General features: G+C 45.7%; 1 protein-coding gene across 1 annotated transcript in view; it reads right to left on the bottom strand.

The window, feature by feature from the left end:
- LY75 (lymphocyte antigen 75) overlaps positions 1-22818 on the bottom strand; it is a 200633-nt gene extending 177815 nt beyond the window's left edge. The window contains exon 1 of the mRNA XM_077447606.1: positions 22676-22818. Within this exon, the coding sequence (XP_077303732.1) occupies positions 22676-22760 (85 nt within the window). The 5' untranslated portion in view covers positions 22761-22818. The remainder of the gene's footprint in view (positions 1-22675) is intronic.
- Positions 22819-23204: the final 386 nt, after the last annotated feature.

Here is a 23204-nt window from a genome sequence, read left to right as displayed (position 1 = left end):
ACACATTTATGCAGGTTGCATGTATTAATAGGTCATTAAATGTGTTTTTTTAATGAATTAAAAATACCTGAATTTCACTTGGTATCAGTACTCGTTCACCCCAATGCAATTTGTGATGCGATTTGACAGTTCAAAATCGTATAGAGGTAGAAAAATTCGAGTTACGCTTACCGGTAATGTCTTTTCCAGTAGCCTTTCAGGACAGCCACATTGAGAGGCCTTGGCTCCTCCTCTTCCTTGGAAACACTGCGCCAGCCCCCATACATTTTCACCTCCCCCTGCCAGCCTCAGTTGTTTCTAGAGCACCCCAGGTTAGCTGGGGAGACACGAACACGTTAATAACATACTATCACATATTACTATTGTGCCTGCGTTTAGGTCTTCCTCAAGACCCCCAAAAAATTTGGGTGGGTAACTAGGGCTGTCCTGAAAGACTACTGGAAAAGACCTTACCGGTAAGCGTAACTCTAATTTTCCCTCCCCGTCTTTCAGGACAGCCACATTGAGAGGATAAGCGAGCACTTACCACTTAGGGCGGGACAACGGCTTGCAAGACCTTCCATCCAAAGGCCTGTTCACTAGCTGAAAACAGATCCACTCTGTAGTGCTTCACGAATATGGTCAATCTGGATCATACTGCTGCCTTGCAAATCTGCTCTAGCGTTGCTCCAGCTCTTTCCGCCTGGGAAGCTGCCATAGCTCTGGTAGAGTGTGCTTTAATTCCCATGGGGGGCTCTCTACCCGCCAGCTTGTAGGCCTGGCTAATAGCTAACCTGAGCCATCTGGCAATGGTGTGTCTAGACGCCTTCTGGCTCTTTCTTGTTCCACAAAATGAAATAGAGAGTCTGACTTCCTGAAACTCTTTCTCAGAAAGAAATAACGTCCAAAGTATGGAACCTAAATTCCCTTTAGTTTGCGGGCTTAGGGCAAAAAGTTGGCAAAATTACCTCCCGGCTTCTATGGTACCTTGAAGCCACCTTCGGTAAAAAGGCCGGGTCGGTCTTAAAAATGACTCGATCTGAAAAAAACAACAAAAAAAGGGGGGGCTAACTGAAAATTCTTCTATTTCACTGACCCTCCTGCCAGTGGTCACTGCCACCAAAAAAACAGCTTTATAGGGTAGGTCCCTAAGAGCACAGTCTTCTAACGGCTCGAAGGGGGGTTCAGTCAGAACCTGCAGGACCAGGGAAAGGTCCCACTTAGGGAAGGAAGGACCCTGCACCGGTCTTGCGAGGGCTCTGAAAAATCTGACCACCCCAGAGTTGGTGGCCAGGGATTTCTCTAGGTACGTGCCAAAGTGCTGAGACTTGGCTCCTAAGGGTACTGGTGGCTAGCTCCTTATCTGCACTGCAGAAACTCCAGGACAGCTATAGACTCTGCACCTTAAAAGATTTCTCAAGGCACCATACTCTAAATACTCTTTTGGTAAATCTTGCACGTCTCCTCCTTTTTACTATTTAGGAGGGTGGCTACTAGTTGTTCCGAGAAGCCTTTGCTTTTAGTATCTCTTCTTCAGAAGCCAGGCCGCCAAGTTCCAGTGGCCTACCTGGGGACAGAGAACTGGGCCCTGTGATAGGAGATCCTGTCGAGGCGGAAGGAGCCATGGGGGTTCCGCTGCCAACTGCCCGAGGATCGAGAACCAAGCCCTCTTTGGCCAGTATGGAGCCACCAAAATCATAGTAGTGTTCTCTACCTGAAATTTCCTTAGTACCACTGGCAGAAGTACTGGGGGTGGGAAGGCGTAACAGATTTTGAAGTGCCAGCTTTATGTGAGGGCGTCTACACCTAGCACGTTTTCCCATCTGTTGAGAATGAGAATGGCGCAGTGTTTCCAAGGAAGAGGAGTAGCCAAGGCCTCTCAATGTGGCTGTCCTAAAAGACGGGGAGGGAAAAGTGCTGACTATGACCCTAAGAAAACCATCCCTACAGGCAACCACAGAGGTGGAAACATGATGCTTTGGGTCAGTTTGTCTGCTAAAGGTAAAGGCAGACTTTGCCGGATCGAGGGGCGAATGGAGTAGGCCATGTATTGTAAAATCTTGGATGAGCATCTTCTTCCCTCAGCCACAACACTGAAGATGGGTCATGGATGGGCCTTCCAGCATGACAATGACCCAAAACATAAGCCAAGGCAACAATAGAGTGGCTCAAGAAGAAGTACATTAAAGCAGAGTTCCACCCAAAAGTGAATGAAATATAGAAGGTATGCTGCACATTTCTTTTTCTTAAAGGTTTAATAACCCTAAAGATCATTTGAGATCCTTCTAACAAGGCAAAACAACAACCTTTGAAGCTGGCTGACACAGAATGGTGGCGGTCCCTAGAAGACAGTTTCTGATTGGGGTGCTTTGCCATTCTAATAAAAGTAAAGCAGATCTCCAAGACAAATTAGGAGAGTGTACTTCACCAGCAGGGATACTGACAGCAGCAAAAACATGACCGTTTATCTAACCCCTCTCCAGTCTAGCCAAGCTTTATGCCGCGTACACACGAGCGGACTGTATGGCGTACTTAGTCCGTCATACAATCCGACGGACAGTCCGTCATACTTTCCACTGAACGGACTTGACCACACACGGATACCCAAACAGTCCGACGAAAGCTTGCGCGATGACGTGTACAGCACGTACGACGGGACTAGAAATAGGAAGTCCAATACACAGCAGAGCACCCTTCCGCCGTGTAAATCCTTTCTGGGCATGCGCCATTCTTAGTCCGTCGAACTAGCATACTGACGAGCGGATTGTCCGCTGAAACCAAAGTACGACGGACAGAATTTCGAAAAATCTGAAATTCTTAGTACGCCGGACTGCACGCTGAAAAAGTCCGCTGAAGCCCACACACGAGCGGACTGTCCGCTGAAATGTGTTTCGACGGACTAAGTACGCCATACAGTCCGCCCGTGTGTACGCGGCATTAGATGCACCTTGTCACTCTTAAGCCCCATACTCACTATCAGATTTTCTCCTTCAGATTTACCAAAACCATATAATTTGAGGTCAAACCTTAGGAGTTTCAATATGTATGCAATCAGGCAGGCCCTTGCACTACATGGTTTTGGTAAATCTGAAGACAACAATCAGCAGAAAATCTGATAGTGTGTATGGGTCTTTAGACCCCTTTCACACTGGAGCTGTGCGCTGGCAGGGCATCAGAAAAAATTCTGCCAGCCGCTTCCTCGGAGTGGTGAAGGAATGCTGAACTCACCGCTCCTCCACCACTGCTACCCAGTGAAATTAATCGGGCAGCGCTGCGATACCGCCTGCAAAACGCTGATCCAGCTGCATTTTGTGGGTGGATTTAACCCCTTTTCGGCCGCTAGCGGGGGGGGGGTCAGTGTGAAAGGGGTCTTAAAGATTAGATTTTTCTTTCAGTTTTGATCTCTGCTAAATTCAGTTGTGCAGCGGAGGAATTTGGGTGGGAGGGGGGCGGGGGGTAGGCGGTGACCTATTGCCTTCTCTAAGCCTGCCATACAACCTGTGAAAAGCAGTCCACCACAGATCGCTTTTCAGAAGGGCGGAGAATGGCTGCTGCACATCAGAATGAACCCTTTTTGAAGAAAAGTTGACTTCAGTAAGGCTTGTGAAAATAAAATGGTATACCAACAGCTCGAGTGGTTTCCCCGTTTAGGTGGGTGGTCAGGGAGCAACGGTATCTGTAAAAAGGAACGCCCCCCCGGCTATCCAAGTGAACAAGCCCTAAGAGAGTGAAAAATTAGCACACTGCCTGAAAGAAAGTGACAGAAAGGTAATTATTAAACTTCTTCTTTTACATGCTGCCAAAGATTTGATATTTATAACCAAGTAACAAGGTCACAAAGATGATTGGCTGCACGGTCACACATGCCCAGCAAGCTGAAGAAGTTTAATGGTTTTTAAGAACAGAAAACTGAAAGCGGCTGCCAAAAAAAAAAAAAGCATGCAATGGGCAAGGAACTAGCCAACAGTGGAGCTGGTCATCTTGGTAGAGGCAAGCCTTTCGCTTCCTCGTGTCTGAGCCTCCAGCATGGAGAACAATGGTGACTTCACCAAATCTCACTCCAAATCTCCAGAGACCAGCAGTCAGAGACACGGTGCTTTTACCCACTTGACGATCAGGGACATACCAGTACATTGCTGGAGTTCAAGTGGTTATACCAGGATGAAGCCTGCAGCTATCATCTCAGTATTGTTTTTCTTTTTGTTTGTTTTGTTTTTATAGGCAATGATTGATTCTCTTGTAAAAAGCAATCCTAGCGGCTAACTAGCTTTTACAAGCAGCAGGAGTGGTTGTCCCTCCACCACATTCAGCAGCTTTCTCAGGCTCTCCCGTCTCACCAGGAGACCCGATTAACCAGTCAGCGCTTCTGCTGGCTGATCATAGAAGTAATGAGACCGGAACAGCTCCGATTATCATAGAGACAAAGGAGACCGGAACAGCCCCGATTGTCTCTATGATAAAGGAGACCGGAAGTGATGAGCATACATCACTTCCAGTTTCCCTCAGATGTAAAACGGTGCCATTTTTTAAAAATGAAAAAAAACATCTGATTACACCGATCATGGTGTGATCAAATGCTTTTAAGGGTGGGGCGACTCCAGATCTCTCCATAAAGAGTACCGGTCACTACCGACTGCTGTCACATGGGACATTTATATTCCCAGTAGGAACAATACAATTGATAAAAAATATTTTTTTTAAAATGAAAAAGCGACAGAGTAAAATAATAAATATCACTTTTTTTAAAGTGCCCCCAACCCCTGTGCTTGCTTGCAAAGCCAAATTCACGAGTCGGTCCCGTGCACGCGCAAACAGCAATTGTCCCACACTTGTGAGGTATCCACCCAAACGTCAGATCATGGGCAGTAATTTTAGCACCAGACCTCCTGTGTAAGGCTCCGTTCACACTAGGCTGAATCCAAAGTTGCGCGACTTTCAGTGCAACTTTGGAGCCCGACTTTGATTTAAAAATGCTTTCTTTTTTATTGGGGGGGGCGGGGGGACGGTATCAGTGTGCTCATTTTATTTTAATTATACAATTTAACCTTTTCAATATTTATTTATTACAATGCTTCTGACTTCTCCCTTTTGAGACAGGGAAAGGGACTGAGGACACAGGGATTCCTCAGTTCCTTTCGCTGGAGCCTCAGCTGCACTGAAGATGAATGGACAGGAGACAAGGGCTCCTCCCCATTCAAAAACTGAAGCATTGTAAACACAATTTACGATGCTCAGTGACAGTTGTGCATGAACAGTCAGTTATCACCGACTGTGCATTCAGAAAAAGGAAGGAGCTGGTTAATGATTTACCAGCTCCTTCCTCCACTCTCCATCCTGGCAGATTGAGGACAGAGGGGGCAGAGGAGCACGGAGGGGGACCGGAGGAGCATATGCAGGTCAGGGATGATCGGTGCGGTGCTGGAGAGGAGTTACAATCACAGATTTCCCTGTAGAGATTTCAATAAAGCAGCTGGAGGAGGGAGGAGGGGCTGTCAGCTGCTTTATTGAAATCTCTACAGGGAAATCTGCAATTGTAACTCCTCCCCAGCGCCGCACCGATCATCCAGGTATCGGATTAAGCTTTGGAGCATTTTCCAAGTACAAGTACTCAGGCAAATGCTCGGTACCAATACTAGTATCGCAATAACCCTAGTGGTAACCTATAAAGGCTTTACATTTTTGTTGCTGTTGCAGGGGCGTGCACAATTTTAAAAGCATGACATGTTTGGTATCTATTTACTCAATGCAACATCATCTTCTAAATTTTTACCAAACAATTTGGTATTGAATTGTATTTTTCTGCATTAAAATACATTTTTTTTCCAAAAACAAATTACGTATGAAAAACTGTTGTGCAACTACTGTGCGACATAAAGAATTGCAACACTCACCAATTTGTTTCCTAGGGCCTCTGCTTTAAAAAAAAAAAAAATGTATATATTATATATATATATATATATATATATATATATATATATATTTGAGGTTCTAAGAAATTTTCTAGCTAAAAAGATTGTTACATGTAAATAAAAAAAACAAAAAATAGTGTCAGAAAATGCTCAGTCTGCAACTGGTTAATCTCATACTGCAGGTATACAGCTTTGCGGCTATAGACACAGGAGTGCCTAGACGCCTTCATGTACCAGGAGTGCACTTATATTTTTCTGGAATAAATAAAAAGACAAAAAGGTACATTTTAGGGTAATGCTTAGACAAGGATGCATATGATATAACCAAGGTTCACTTTTGAATTCAGGTCACTGACTAGTTGACAGATACCTTCAGTCTGCAATATATATGAAAATAAATAAGATTTAAAGAGAGTTTTCTTACCCCCCCCCAAAAAAAAGAAATTAAGATCCTGTTCCCTTAGAGCATGTTCTGCAGCACAGTGCTTGTGCTGTGTCATTTGGCCCCCTGTATCAACTGAAATACCTGGCTGATCTGCCTGGTCCCTCCCCTCTCTGCGCTGACTCCCTTGTATCAGGGCTTTAGAGTCCTGACACCGTAGTCTGTGCGTGTCTTGTCCCAACAGATGCAGTGGGCAGGGCTGCCTCTCTCCTCCTCCCCTCCTGACTGATGTCAGCGGGGAATCCCTGGCCCCACCCACTGCTTGTATCAGGAACAGAGAGGAGAGAAGCAGCGGGTCAATCAGCGCTCAATATACAAAAAGGTATATACAGCGTTATTTTCATATAGCAGTCACAGGGGGTCATAACAGTAATAAACAGAGAGGATTGTGAAAAGTGGCAGTGGTGGGTTAACTGCTACTTTAAAGTGACACTAAAGGTTTTTATTTTTATTAAATAACAAACATATCATACTTACCTCCACTGTGCAGCTCGTTTTGCAAAGAGGGGCCCCGAACCTCGTCATCTTGGGTCCCTCAGCGGCTCCTCCCCACATCAGATAACCCCCTAGGAGAATTACCTTGTGGGCACGCTCCTGAGTCCAGCATTTGGCGTCCATATAGGCTGAATGCAGAACTCAGCCCTGGAGCTTGCGTCATTGGAGCCAATGGCTGCTCTGCTATCAATCTATCCAATCGAGAGCCGAGAACCCGGGGCAGAGAGAGACAGTACATCCCCGTGGGACAAGGTCAAGGGTTCAGGTAAGTAAAAAAAACAGGGGGCTGCGAGGCCGGTCACCGACAGGTGTTTGTTCATCTTAATGCATAGGATGCATTAAGGTGAAAAAACACGAACCTTTACAACCCCTTTAAAAATAGGAGGTGTGCTGATCTGGGAAATCAGGAGTAGAAACCATAGTGGGCGGTGGATGCCACATCTACCAAATACTGAATGAAATACTCTTCGTTCGCTGGACTGACCCTTCAATTTCAATGTTACCACTTTGTACTTTATGTTTGACTATAAAGCGGAGAAACAAATATCTTGTATAATGGGAAAGCAAAGACTTCTTATAATGATGCAATACACTTCTTCAAATATCTCAGCATGATATGAAATTTTACATGTACTTGTGCAAAAGGTTTAGGATTTTTTATTTCTCAACAGAAAAAGCACAGAAAGAATCTCTCTTCTCGTCTGTAAGCTTGTCCTGACTGCCTGCCAGTGCTGCGCACCTCCCTCTCCCAGTCTGTGCTGTGCTGTACAGGGGATTGTAAGTCAGGTTATTACACTAGTTATATAATGATATACAGAGCTGCATTCACTTGGACCTTTAGATCTGCCTGGACTTCAGCTTTAGAGTGCTTTCCACCTACACAAATATAAAAAAATTCACATCCTTATCCAGTGATAGATTTATAACAAACAAAACTTGTTCGTCGGTCACAGCTTCCTGTAAAAAAAAACTGGCAGGTCTTCTAGTAAATTGAGCTTCCTTGTTATGGGTGTGTGATGGAAGGTGAGAGTAGCAGAAATGATACAAGCTGTTCCACCCAATAAATGTATTCATAAATCATGCAAGGATTATTACTGTACAGGATTGATAACAATTTGCACAGCGATTTATAACATGACAGTAGTTACCATACAATTCAATACAGGAGGAATCTGAGGGCCCTGCTCGTTACAGAGAAGAAAAAGACGAAGACGACGAAGAAGATGAAGAAGAAGAAGACGACGACGACGACGACGACGACGACGACGACGACGACGAAGACGAAGAAGAGGACGAAGACTAAGAAGAAGACGAAGACGAAGAAGACGAAGACGAAGAAGACGACGAAGACGACGACGACGAAGAAGACGACGACGAAGACGACGACGACGACGACGAAGACGACGACGAAGACGACGAAGAAGACGACGACGACGACGACGACGAAGAGGACGACGAAGAAGAAGACGACGACAGGCATACCCGCTTTACGTACACTCGCGAGTATGGACACATTGGCGTCTATGGGAAATCGTTGTCAGCTTGACATGGCACTGCTTCTGGTTTATCCGATTTTGGGGTCGGCCAGTTTGCCTAGCCTCTTCCCGACAAAGGTACATCATATGTCCTTGACTTTGTGCGGGTATATCTGAATGATAACTGCAGCTACAGGCATCATTCAGATATTGGCGTTTTCAGCAGGAGATTCCCTACACCAGTGATGGCGAACTTTGGTGCCCCAGATGTTTTGGAACTACATTTCCCATGATGCTCAACTACACTGCAGAGTGCATGGGCATCATGAGAAATGTAGTTCCAAAACATCTGGGGTGCCAAGGTTCACCATCACTGCCCTACGCCATAAGAATGATCATAGCGGTTTTTCAGGCTTTCCAGCCTAGGAGGTGAGATATGGAGTCTTACTGACCCCAGAAATCACTGTAAAAAGGAGCGGCCATGCCATATTTCTATTACAAGGGATGTTTCCATTCTTTGTAATAGGAATAAAAGTGATCAACATTTTTTATGTTTTTTTTTTTTTCAAAAGTGTCAAACTAGAAAAAAAAAAAAAAAAGAAGGATTTAAAGCGCCCTGTCCCCGTGTGCTCGAACACAGAAGTGAACGCATATGCAAGTCCCACCCACATATGAAAACGGTGTTCAAACCACACATGTGAAGTATCGCTCCGAATGTTAGAGCGAGAGCAATCATTCTAGCCCTGGACCTCCTCTGTAACTCAAAACATGTAACCAGTAACAATTTTTAAAGTGTCGCCTATAGGGATTTTTAAGTACCAAAGTTTGGCACCATTCCATTCAATTGGTGCAATTTTGAAGTGTGACATGTTAGGTATCCATTTATTTGGCGTAACTTCATCTTTCACATTATGCAAAAATATTGGGCTAACTTTAATGTTTTTTTTATTTTTATTTTTAAAGCATGAAAATGTTTTTTCCCCCCAAAAAAAGTGTTTGAAAAATTGCTGCGCAAATACCGTGGAACGTCATTGTATTCTCTAGAGTCTTTGCTAAAAAAGGATATGTTTGGGCATAAAAAAGGATAATGTTTGGGGGTTCTATGTAATTTTCTAGTAAAAAAAAAAAAAAATTATGAATTTGACATGTAGGAAAGAAATGTCATGGCCTGGATGGGAAGTGGCTAGGTAATCATGTAAATGACTATTGCAATGCAGTACATGCATTGAGAAGTGAAAAAGGGTATTCCTTCAATTGAAGTACATTTTCATTTTACATACATGCGCTGGTCCCATTGTGTCATTTTTTTTATTTTATTTTTAAGTGGGGTATGCCTGTATAGAGCACCTCTTTATGAGAGAAACTGTAGGAGCCCGTTCCCCCCACCAGAATGCAGTTTTCCACACCGCATTCCAATCCCACTGCCCTTGTAATCTACTGCAGGGATCAATGCAAAGTTAATTACACCCCAACGCAGGTTGCAAAGGCAGTACATTTGCAAGCATTGTAGTAAAATAACATGCAATGTGGTTGCTGTGCGTTTCAAAAAGTAGTGCATGTGTATTACTTTTGGTGCAAAGTGACTTCAGCCTATTCAAAATGAATGGGCTGAAATCGCACTGCACAGAAGTGCATGCAATTCACATGCAACTCCTAGTGTGAATGGGCCCAAATGTTTTTTGCTTCACAATTTTAAAGTGCACCTTAGAGCTGCACGATTAATTGGTAAGAATCAAGATTGCCACCCCCCCCCCCGATCTTGACAACGCATTTTCCCCAATTCTTTCTATGCAGAGAATTCTCTGCTGAAGCCCACAGCTGTCAAAAAGCCAAGTATCACAACATTCCTTAGCTGCTGAGGCAACTATTAACATTGTAGCAGATTGTCCTTTAGATCAAAGGAATGAACTTCTGTGTGTAAAAAAGGAAAGGTTAACCACTTAAAAAGGGGTTGTAAACCCTTGTGTTTTTTCACCTTAAAGCATTCTATGCATTAAAGTGGTTGTAAACCCTTTACAACCACTTTATACTACAGGCAAGCCTATAATAAGGCTTACCTGTCACGGTCACGGACACTATTGGTGTGGTGAAGGATTTTTTTTTTTTGCACACTGAATGATTTGGTTTCACATAAAAAAGCAGGAATACTACGGGAAGATATGCAATCACCCTTGAATGACAGACTTTACTGTTTTATTTACACTAAAAAAACTTTTTGTATATATTTGTTTATTCACACCTTTTATATAGTATATATACTTTTCACTTCTTCACTTTTTATCTATGTGAATGGGAGATTGTAATATAGGGGTATATTCACCAATTTCTGTATAATCAATTGCATGTATTTATGCTCACTGTCATAAGTGATTATTTAATTTGTGGTATACATTATTGGTGTGTGTGGAATATCAAGTAAGAGTTGATTGATAGGGGGATTGAATTCATTTTTACATATCTTTTAGCGCTACTAGGTATAATTTTTTTTGGGGTTTTATAGCTAAATAGAATTTGATGCACCTACTATTTTTACCTGTAGCTATACTGGATATCGCCTAAACCTGCACGGTTTAGGAGATTTCCCTGTATTTGCCAACGCATTCAGCACATGCACACTTAAGCAAACGAAAGCAATGGCACCGTACGTGCCAATGCTTCAGTTGTACTGTGCCATTACTGGCGGCTCCTGCACTCATGCCTGGGAGTGACATCATGTGATTGGATGGAGCCACATTACCCGGAAGTAACCTCCCCCGGGAGATATCGGCTGCCGAAGTGGTGAACAAGAACTGCTGCGGGGGCTTCGATCTCAGGCAAGTAATTCATAATGAGCTAGTATGCCATGCATACTAGCTCATTATGCTTTTGTCTTGCAGGTTGTTTTTTTTTTTTTTTGAATTTTTTAAAAGGGTTTACAACCACTTTAAGGTGAAAAACATTCTCTCATGCTGTAGCCCCTCAGCCCCCAAACCCCCCCCCCCATTTTACTTACCTGAACGCTGAGATTTATTGGCAGAGACCCTTCAGCTTTACCCCCCCCCCCCCGCCCCCGCGTCAGGACCAGGCCATTTTTTGCAATACGGCACTGCGCTATTTTAACTGACAATTGCGTGGTTATGCGATGCTGTACCCAAATAAAATTGGAGGTCCCCCCCCCTACAAATAGAACTTTCTTTTGGTGTTATTTGATCACCACTGTGGTTTTTAATTTTTTGCCCTACAAGATGAAAAAATTAACATAAAACCCCTCTACTTTAGGCTACAAAACATATCGAATAAAAAAAAAAAAATCACATTTCTTCACCAATTTAGGCCAATGTGTATTTTGCTACATGTTTTTGGTAAAAAAAAAAATAAATAAATCCCAACACTCGTATATTGATTGGTTTGCACAAAAGTTTTCGCGTCTGTAAACTTTGGGATATTTTTAAAAAAAAGGTTTTGCTAGTAATGGCGGCGATCACTAATACAGTGATCAGGGCTAAAAATATGCACTGCCACTGTACTAATGACACTGGCAGGGAAGGGGCTAACATCAGGGGCAATCAAAGGGTTAGATGTGTTCCCTGGGAGTGCTTGCTAACTGTGCAGGGGGTGCTTTGACTGGGGGAAGACAGATCTGCGTTTCTGCTTAGCAGAAAAATAGGATCTCCATTTTCCCCTCTGACAGAACGCCTTTCTGCCTCTCTCTGGAACGATCGCTGGTGAACATCGGGTCCACTGGACCCACTCATTGGCTCCTGCTGTATCCGCATGCACACCCCAGAAGTCGAAATGACGCACAGGTACATAATTTCTCGCTGTAGGGCCGTCCTGCTGCAGTATATGTACGTGGGGCAGCCAGAAGCAGCTAATGACACAAAGCGCAACAAACCTTCTCCTTTTCCCCCTCACTTCTGTTTGTTTAGAACAAGCAGTGCGTGTTAGTTGTGGTTATGCACACTGCTCTCTACACACTACAAATCCCATAGTCTATCTTGGGAGTGAGCAAGACAGAGTGGCTACGCTCTCCCTATACATGGAGAACGAACCCCCTACTAATTGTACTCAGAGTACATTACTACCATGACCTTTTTGGATACAAAGAATAATTACTTGAATGGGCAAAAGAAAAAACACATTTGCTTTAGTTATTATGCTATGCTCATTTGTTTGTATAACACTGACAATTTTTCCCACATAAAAAGGGCACAACATTAGATAAGAGGTGTGAAATTTTTATGAACACTTAAAAAGGATAAGTTAGCTTTAAAAAAGAAACAAAAAAAAAAAAATATATACACACACATATACAGTGGTGTAAAAAAGAAGTGTTTGCCCCCCTTCCTCATTTCCTGTTCCTTTGCATGTTTGTCACACTTAAGTGTTTTCGGAACATCAAACCAATTTAAACAATAGTCAAGGACAACACAAGTAAACACAAAATGCAATTTGTAAATGAAGGTGTTTATTATTAAAGGTGAAAAAAAAATCCAAACCATCATGGCCCTGTGTGAAAAAGTGATTGCCCCCCTTGTTAAAAACATACTATAACTGTGGTTGTCCACACCTGAGTTCAATTTCTCTAGCCACACCCAGGCCTGATTATTGCCACACCTGTTCACAATTAAGGCATCACTTAAATAGGAGCTGCTTGACACAGTAAGGTCCACCAGAAGATCCTTAAGGCTGGGTTCACACTGCTGCGGGGGGAGATCCGGATGTGATTCGCACAGCAAATCACATCCGATCTCCGTAGCACTGCGAGTTCAGCCATACAGATAGTATGGCTGAACTCGCAGCTGTCCCGCAGCAAACTCGCACAGGACCCTTTTTTGGGTCCGCAACGGAATCGGATCGCATGGGGGTTCACACCATGCGATCCGATTCCTGTGCGAGTCGGCAGATCGCACTGCGATATGCCGACGGATCTGGGGGTGTCATTAACATATCATTGACACTCCCAGCCGTCCGCATAGGGCAGTGTGAACTGCCGGCGGGAGGTGAGCGATGCGGGAAAACGCCGCGGATTCGCGGCGTTCCCGCATCGCAATAGTGTGAACCTAGCCTTAAAGCTACACATCATGCCGAGACCCAAAGAAATTCAGGAACAATTGAGAAAGAAAGTAATTGAGATCTATCAGTCTGGAAAGGGTTATAAAGCCATTTCCAAAGCTTTGGGAATCCAGCGAACCACAGTGAGAGCCATTATCCACAAATGGCGAAGACATGGAACAGTGGTGAACCTTCCCAGGAGTGGCCGGCCGCCCAAAATTACCCCAAGAGCGCAGCGACGACTCATCCAAGAGGTCACAAAAGACCCCACAACAACGTCCAAGGAACTGCAGGCCTCACTTGCCTCAGTTAAGGTCAGCGTTCATGCCTCCACCATCAGGAAAAGCCTGGGCAAAAATGGCCTGCATGGCAGAGTTCCAAGGAGAAAACCACTGCTGAGCAAAAAGAACATCAAAGCTCGTCTCAATTTCTCCACAACACATCTTGATGATCCCCAAGACTTTTGGGACAACATTCTGTGGACCGATGAGACAAAAGTGGAACTCTTTGGAAGGTGTGTGTCCAAGTATATCTGGCGTAGAAGGAACACTGCATTTCATAAAAAGAACATTATACCAACAGTAAAATATGGTGGTGGTAGTGTGATGGTCTGGGGCTGTTTTGCTGCTTCAGGACCTGGAAGACTTGCCGTGATAAAAGGAACTATGAATTCTGCTGTCTACCAAGAGATCCTGAAGGAGAATGTCCGACCATCTGTTCGTGTACTCAAGCTGAAACGAACTTGGGTTCTGCAGCAGGACAATGATCCTAAACACACCAGCAAGTCCACCACCGAATGTCTGAAGAAAAACAAAATGAAGACTTTGGAGTGGCCTAGCCAAAGTCCTGACCTGAATCCTATTGAGATGTTGTGGTATGACCTTAAAAAGGCCGTTCATGCTCGAAAACCCTCTAATGTAACTGAATTAGGACAATTCTGCAAAGATGAGTGGGCCAAAATTCCTCCAGGACGCTGTAAAAGCCTCATTGCACGTTATCGCAAACGCTTGGTTGCAGTTGTTGCTGCTAAGGGTGGCCCAACCAGTTATTAGGTTTAGGGGGCAATCACTTTTTCACACAGGGCCATGATGGTTTTGATTTTTTTTCACCTTTAATAATAAACACCTTCATTTACAAATTGCATTTTGTGTTTACTTGTGTTGTTCTTGACTATTGTTTAAATTGGTTTGATGTTCCGAAACACTTAAGTGTGACAAACATGCAAAGGAACAGGAAATGAGGAAGGGGGCAAACACTTTTTCACACCACTGTATATATAATAATAATAATAATAAACACATTTTTGTTGCAGGTTTTATTATTTTACGTTGCAGGAACCTAAAAAGCATTGCACCAGCAATCAGCAGATTGCTGATGCCATGCAGGTCTCCTGTACACGGTCAATCACATATGGGTAATCCTGCAGACTTTAGAAATAGAACATTAAAATTTTTCCACTGGTGTTCTGGCAGATAGTGTCCTGCCATCATATAGTGTCCTCCCCGTACTGCGCATGCGCAGTACGGGGCAGAAGAAGCTTCAGAAAATCTCTGAAGATGAACGGCGCCTGAGCCGTGAGTGGAGGTGGTAGCCCCACCATCCAAGCAGACATAGGGTTGGGAAAATGAGAGGGAACCTCGCAGGCAAGCTTCGCTCGCTGCACTCAGCTCTTTTATATTCCTACTCTATGTCCACTTGGATGGTGGGGATAGAACCTGGACTCACAGCGCAGGCGCCGTTCATCCTCGGCTATTTTCGGAATCTGTGTGTGCTGTGTACTGCGCATGCGCAGTACACAGCGGACACTATCCGATGGGGGACCATATATGATAGAACACCGGAACTCCGCTGGACCAAGAAATCCGTTCATGTGTATGCTGGTCTGACGGAGAAAAAAACTACGCTAGGGCAGCTATTGGCTATGAACTTCCTTATTCTAGTCCGGTCGTACATCATCACGTTCAAATCCGTCAGACTTTGGTGTGATTGTGTGTGGCCAAGTCCGTTCATTCGGAAAGTCCGTTGGAAAGTCCATCGGACCTAGTCCCTCAAAAAGTCCGGTCGCGTGTACGCAGCATAAGGCACTTTGTGAGAAGCTCACAGTGTGCATTCAAATTCAAAACTATTTACAGGAGAGGAGCCTGGACAACTGTGCAAGACTGAAAAGGCAAGGCTTGAGATCAGCTCTAAAACAAATCTTACGGCATTCTCGAAATAAGCTGCTAAATTACTGTATTTATTCCACAGAAGAAAAATTGGCAACTGTCACAAGATAAATTGCTTACAAGAATACAATGCAAGCACTAAAGGGGTCCTGTGCAGACTGTCAGATTCAAAAGCCCCACCCCAAAAAAAATAAAAATAAAATAAAATCCTTGTACATATCTGCCAAGTAATCTGCAAGAATAATAATGTAAAAATGTATTACCCCTCACAGAGGTCACAGTACTCCCCCCCCCCCCCCCCCGACAAGGCCTTCACCTGATTTTCTTTTTTTTTAAATGTACAATTGTAGTGCGATACATAAAATATGTTTATTACATAATACAAGGAAATTTTAGTATTCAGAACAAAAGTGATGGAAACGGGAAGTATGTGGTTTTTCAAGTTATCATAAGGTTTACAAAAGCCGGCGAAGCATCTAGAGATATTGTTATACCTGGGCAGGGCTGGTGCAAGGATTTTTGACGCCCCAGGCAAAAACCCAAATTTTTCCACTCTGCCCCTGAATTCCCCCCCCCTTTGCCCGAGCATCAGTGTGTCAGGAGTTGGCGCTAGAGGAAGAATGCGGCTGCTGTAGAGAACACTGATCATGGAGGCGCTCAAGGAAGTCTGAACTCCTAATCTATATGCTTTCACTGGTTTATACAGTGCACCCGAAAAGCATTTACAGCGCTTCACTTTTTCCACATTACAGAATTATTCCAATTTGGATTAAATCCATTATTTTCCTCAAAACCCTACAAACAATACCCCTTAATGACAACGTGAAAGAAGTGGATTTTAATTTTTTTTTTTTTACAAAATTAACGAAAAAATAAAATAGATAAATATAAAAATAATAGTCACGTGTACATAAGTATTCACAGCCTTTACTCAATACTTTGTTGATCCACCTTTGGCACCAATTACAGCCTCAAGTCTTTTTGAGTATGATGCTACAAGCTTGGCACACCTATTTTTGGGCAGTTTCTCCCATTCTTCTTTGCAGGACCTCTCAAGCTCCATCAGGTTGGCTGGGGGGAGCGCTGGTGCACAGTGAATTTAGGATCTCTCCAGAGATCTTCAAATCAGGTTCAAGTCTGGGATCCGGCTGGACCACTCAAGAACATTCACAGAGTTCTCCCATAGCCACTCCTTTGTCATCTTGGCTGTGTGCTTAGGGTCGTTGTCCCGTTAGAAGATGAACCTTCACCCCAGTCTGAGGTCTAGAGCGCTCTGGAGCAGGTTTTCATCAAGGATGTCTCTGTACATTGCTACATTCATCTTTCCCTCGATCCCAACTAGTCTCCCAGTTCCTGCTGCTAAAAAAACTTCCCACAGCATGATGCTGCCACCACCATGCTTCACTGTATGGATGGTATTGGTCAGGTAATGAGCAGTGCCTGGATCCAGACATGATGCTGGCTATTCAGGGCAAAGGGTTCAATCTTTCATCAGACCAGAGAATTTTGTTTCTCATGATCTGAGAGTCTTCCAGGTGCCTTTTGACAAACTCCAGGTGGGAGGTATTGTGCCTTTTACTGAGTGGCTTCTGTCTGGCCACTCTACCATACATTCCCGATTGGTGGAGTGCTGCAGAGATGGTTGTTCTTCTGGAAGGTTCTCCTCTCTCCAGAGAGAAATGCTGGAGCTCTGTCAGCATGACCATAGGTTTCTGGGTCACCTCCCTGACTAAGGCCCTTCTCCCCCGATTGCTCAGTTTGCCCGAAGGGCTCGCTCTAGATAGAGTCCTGGTGGGTCCAAACTTCTTCCATTTAAGGATGATGGAGACCACTTTCCTCATTGGGACTTTAAATGCTGCAGACAATATTCTGTACCCTTCCCCAGACCTGTGCCTCGATACAATCCTGTCTCGGAGGTCTAAAGACAATTTCTTGGACTTCATGGCTTGGTTTGTGCTCTGACATGCACTGTTAACTGTGGGATCTTATATAGACAGGTGTGTGCCTTTCCAAATCATATCCAATCAACCAAATTTACCACAGCTGGACTCCAATTAAGTTGTAGAAACATCTGAAGGATGATCAGTGGAAACGGGATGTACCTGAGCTCAATTTTGAGTGTCATGGCAAAGACTGTCAATATTTATGTAAATTTTTTTTTTAGTTTTAATACATTTGCAAAAATATCATATATGTCACTATGGGGTATAGTTTGCAGAATTTTGAGGAAAATAATGAATTGAATTTATTTTGGAATAAGGCTGTAACATAACAAAATGTGGAAAAAGTGAAGCGATGTGAATTCTTTCCGGATGCGCTGTAAACACTCAAGCCATGAAAGGAGACTGATAACTGGGCATCTGGTATTTTCAGAGGGGGTGGTTGGTATTGGCAGCCGGTATATCTCTCCATTTGCAGATTTCCTGTAACTCAGTATGTAGATTATAGCAGATCTGCTCCCAGCTGAGTGTATGGCGATACATTCAATGTACAACTTGTCACATGTCCTCCTTCCCACTAATTAATACAACTTCCATATTATTATTATGTGAGTTCTGCATCTTGTGTTCCCTGTTACGACTGTACCAGACTGTTTACAATGTCATTTTTTCAGAACACTTTGTTAAAAATTGATACAGACGAGGACAAACTGTAGAAATTGATACAGAAGAGAACAGAATGTAGATAAATGTCACACTACCCCTAGAAGTTCCTGTTCACATCTGTGCTACGCGGGGGGCCGGAGGCGTCCCGTTTTTTGTGTTTTTGGAGCAACACCATTGGAAGTGGCTGTCCTCCGCTCTAACACACACCAAAGTCGTTTCTGTACCCCTTTTTGGGGTGTTTATTTCCCAGGTGTTTTGTTGAGATATTTCTTCAGCGCATTTTAGAGATGCACCAAAACTTCATCAGAATGGCCATTTTACCAATAATGGCTCCAAATATTTTACCATGATTGTCCAGCGTTTATGGCGTGTTTCTTAGGTCATGTGCCTCAAAACCTGCATCAAAAACACGGGTGCGTTATTGATGCTTTCTTGCTGCATTTTCAATAGGGAGGTTTTTTGTTTTTAAAAAACTGACCAAAAATGCAGCAATTAAGATTTGTAACACAGCAACGGAATTGCATCAACCAAGTGTGATAACATACATAGGATTTAAAGGGATGCGTTTTTCTTGACCTCGGCCTGGGTTCACACTCGTGTGATTGAAACACCGTATGTGACACTGCATTCCTGTGCACATAACATGCGATGTCTGTGTGGTGTGATTTCAGCCTAGAGCTGCACGATTCTGGCCAAAATGAGAATCGCAACATTTTTTGCTTAGAATAAAGATCACGATTCTCACTGCATAACATCATCTTTCACGTTATACAGAAAAAAAAAAAATTTAGCTAATTTTACTGTTTAGTATTTTTGAATTCATTAAAGGGTATTTTTTTTAAAAATAAATAAAAAATTAATTTTTTTGTACCATGCAACATAAAATATTAAAACAACCACCATTATTATATATATATATATATATATATATATATATATATATATATATATATATATATATATATATATATATATATATATATATATATATATATATATATATATATATATATAGACTAAACAGAACCAGGAAGTGGGAACATATATATTCTAGGCAAGTAAAAGCTGATCAAATTAGTGAAGGAGGGGAAAGACCACTTTAAAGTAGAACTCTAGGCAAAACTTTTTTCAATTTGGATAGAGTAGGGGGAGAGATATAACCTCTCTCTGGTCGTCATCGGAACTAGTGTCCTCAATTGGAGGATTTCCCCTCCATTATGCTCGGTTCACACCTAAACCGTCCACGAATCGCACAGCAACGCTGTCCATCCCTGTTCATTTCAGGGGCCAATCAGGGTGGAATCTTTGCCTGAAACGGAAGCAAGGAGGCAAAGACGCATGTGCAGGCACAGCCACCCTGGAGACATGTGAACCATAGAGAACCGGTCACATTCTCCTGCTATGTGAATTGGATGCGGGGAAACCCACATGTGTGTAAACCCAGCCTTACTGTTCTGGTGACAGTAAAAAAAAAAAAATGTAGAATTCTCTTTCACTTTCACTCTCGGTGATAGCAGTAAACAGGACACAGAGAGAGAGAATCTCCCTAATAGGGATACAGATAGCAATAATAACCTGACAGGGGTTCTAATCCCTGTCCACAATCTAAAAATGGAAAGCAGTTTTGCTTTTAGTTACACATTACCAAATCATCTACCTCACCCTGCTGGGTTTCATGATATGACAACCAGAAAATAACTCCTGAATACCATTAGGATATTAGAAGCGATGTGTAATGAAATCATTTCTTCTGGTTTTCCCCTTTCCTTCCATCCTTTTTATTTGGCGGCAGCCCCATACAGTAGCTGGTTGTCATTTCTCAGGGCAGGATTTCCTGCTGATGACAACATGGGCTGAAATGATCATGTGACGGGGTGAGACTTTGGGGGCACAGCAGAGTGACATGTACACAACATGGTCACCCTGTAACAGGAAGTGCATGGGCAAGGACCTTCATGGCAGGATCACCAGGAAGTAACTATAGGCAAAAACTTTTACCCCCCCCCATGTTAGATATCATGGCGTTGTTCTTCTGAATGCATGATCACAGTGATTGGCTGCCATAGTTGTCACATGGTCAGAAGCCCAGCCCATCCCATCAACTCACAATCAGAACCAGACAGGGCATGGTCTGTGACAGCTCGGTCACCATACTGGGAGCCCTCACTGAGCGCGCTCAAAGTATGTCCAGCGTGTTAAAGTCCACCCTCCCTGCCACTACAAAACAGCCAAAGATGAATGAATGCATAGAGATGTAAAAATACAGAAAATTACTTTTGAAATCACATTAACATTGACCTTCACCCTCCCCCAACCCACCTTCTGTCATTTCATTCCCACCCCCCTCCTTCCTAACAATCTGTTTTCCTGGGTGCCCCCCTAAGTGAGACCGGCATATTTGTTGCCCGCAGCCTGGGATAGCCACATCACACATGAAGGCCATGGGATACTCTGCTGCACCGTTCTCCATTTGGGGTGCCACAGACAGTTTGCCCTGAGTCGGTGCCACGCATTGCTATGGTGCGGGTGGGACAGACGTCAGCACTAAAATAACCAATGAAGCACTAGGGCCTCTGATATCATAGGGAAAGGGGGTGGGGGAACTGTGATGTCATAGGGAAAGAAGTGGTGGGGATCTGATTTCTTAGGGAAAGGGGGTGGGGGTAATAAGATGTGGGAGGACGACGCTGACGTCACCGGGAGGGGGAGGAGGAGGACGACGCTGACGTCACCGGGAGGGGGAGGACGACGCTGACGTCACCGGGAAGGGGAGGGGAGGAGAGGACGACGCTGACGTCACCGGGAAGGGGAGGGGGGAGGAGAGGACGACGCTGACGTCACCGGGAAGGGGAGGGGGGAGGAGAGGACGACGCTGACGTCACCGGGAAGGGGAGGGGGGAGGAGAGGACGACGCTGACGTCACCGGGAAGGGGAGGGGGGAGGAGAGGACGACGCTGACGTCACCGGGAAGGGGAGGGGGGAGGAGAGGACGACGCTGACGTCACCGGGAAGGGGAGGGGGGAGGAGAGGACGACGCTGACGTCACCGGGAAGGGGAGGGGGAGGAGAGGACGACGCTGACGTCACCGGGAAGGGGAGGGGGAGGAGAGGACGACGCTGACGTCACCGGGGAGGGGAGGGGGAGGAGAGGACGACGCTGACGTCACCGGGGAGGGGAGGGGGAGGAGAGGACGACGCTGACGTCACCGGGGAGGGGGAGGAGAGGACGACGCTGACGTCACCGGGGAGGGGGAGGAGAGGACGACGCTGACGTCACCGGGGAGGGGGAGGAGAGGACGACGCTGACGTCACCGGGGAGGGGGAGGAGAGGACGACGCTGACGTCACCGGGGAGGGGGAGGAGAGGACGACGCTGACGTCACCGGGGAGGGGAGGGGGAGGAGAGGACGACGCTGACGTCACCGGGGAGGGGAGGGGGAGGAGAGGACGACGCTGACGTCACCGGGGAGGGGAGGGGGAGGAGAGGACGACGCTGACGTCACCGGGGAGGGGGAGGAGAGGACGACGCTGACGTCACCGGGGAGGGGGAGGAGAGGACGACGCTGACGTCACCGGGGAGGGGGAGGAGAGGACGACGCTGACGTCACCGGGGAGGGGGAGGAGAGGACGACGCTGACGTCACCGGGGAGGGGGAGGAGAGGACGACGCTGACGTCACCGGGGAGGGGGAGGAGAGGACGACGCTGACGTCACCGGGGAGGGGGAGGAGAGGACGACGCTGACGTCACCGGGGAGGGGGAGGAGAGGACGACGCTGACGTCACCGGGGAGGGGGAGGAGAGGACGACGCTGACGTCACCGGGGAGGGGAGGGGGAGGAGAGGACGACGCTGACGTCACCGGGGAGGGGAGGGGGAGGAGAGGACGACGCTGACGTCACCGGGGAGGGGAGGGGGAGGAGAGGACGACGCTGACGTCACCGGGGAGGGGAGGGGGAGGAGAGGACGACGCTGACGTCACCGGGGAGGGGAGGGGGAGGAGAGGACGACGCTGACGTCACCGGGGAGGGGGAGGAGAGGACGACGCTGACGTCACCGGGGAGGGGGAGGAGAGGACGACGCTGACGTCACCGGGGAGGGGAGGGGGAGGAGAGGACGACGCTGACGTCACCGGGGAGGGGGGGAGAGGACGACGCTGACGTCACTGGGAAGGGGGTGCGATGACGTCACCAGGAAGGGGGGTGCGGGGGATGACTCTGACATGATAACTCTCCCCAATGACATCACAGTAGATGGCGGGATGGTACAGAGTGCATACTGGCAGATCCCAGACAACTTATTTTACATGACATGAATTGCAACAGGAGGTCACAAGGTGGCCCCTCCCCTCCCCCCAAAGGTCACAAGGTGACAGAGCTCAGTGACGTCATAGTCCCGGCACAGGTGTCCACCCAGAAGAGAAGAGTGATCCCACCTTCCCTCCTAATGTAGGTGTGTGGATAGTTCTCTCACACGCAGTGGTGTCGGGTGAAGTAGACGGAACTACAAATCACATCAACTACAAAGTGAAAGTGGAAGCGGAGAGACACAAGTGGGCAGTGTGACCCCCCATTACCTGTGTCCGCAGAGGAGGCTGAGTAGAACACGGCTGTCCCCACCGTCACCAGGAACCACAGCTGCCGGAAGACCCCCGTCCCCATAATAATCCCCCCGCCGGCCGCACACAACACAACACACGGCGGAACCCTCCGCACCACTTTGGAAATAGAAAGCGAGCTCCGGGACACGCCCACCTCCACTGGATTGGTCTGGGAGCCAGATTCCCGGTGACATTTTCTGATTGGTTCTTCAAAAGCATCATCTGTTGCTATGTGTGAGATAAAAGGCAGACAGGAGAAGATCCGCCCTCTGCTTTTCTGGAGCCGTCCCGGGTGTATTCCTGGCAGATTACCTGCAGTGGTGGCTGCTGCTCAAAATTTTTAGGGCGGTGCAAACTGAAAAATTCTGAAAAAAAAGTCCCCATCAATTGCAGCCTCACTGTACCATCAATCGCAGTCACTGTGCCATACCAAATGCTGCCACGGGGTCTGTGCCCTTCAAATTAAGCTGCTGTGCCCATCTTATGCAGCCACTGTGCCCATGTA

The sequence above is a fragment of the Lithobates pipiens genome, unplaced genomic scaffold (genome assembly GCF_037356315.1).
Source record: "Lithobates pipiens isolate NorthernLeopardFrog02 unplaced genomic scaffold, aLitPip1_a1.2 Scaffold_22, whole genome shotgun sequence".
NCBI lineage: Eukaryota > Metazoa > Chordata > Amphibia > Anura > Ranidae > Lithobates > Lithobates pipiens.
This window is presented reverse-complemented; position numbering and strand designations above follow the sequence as displayed.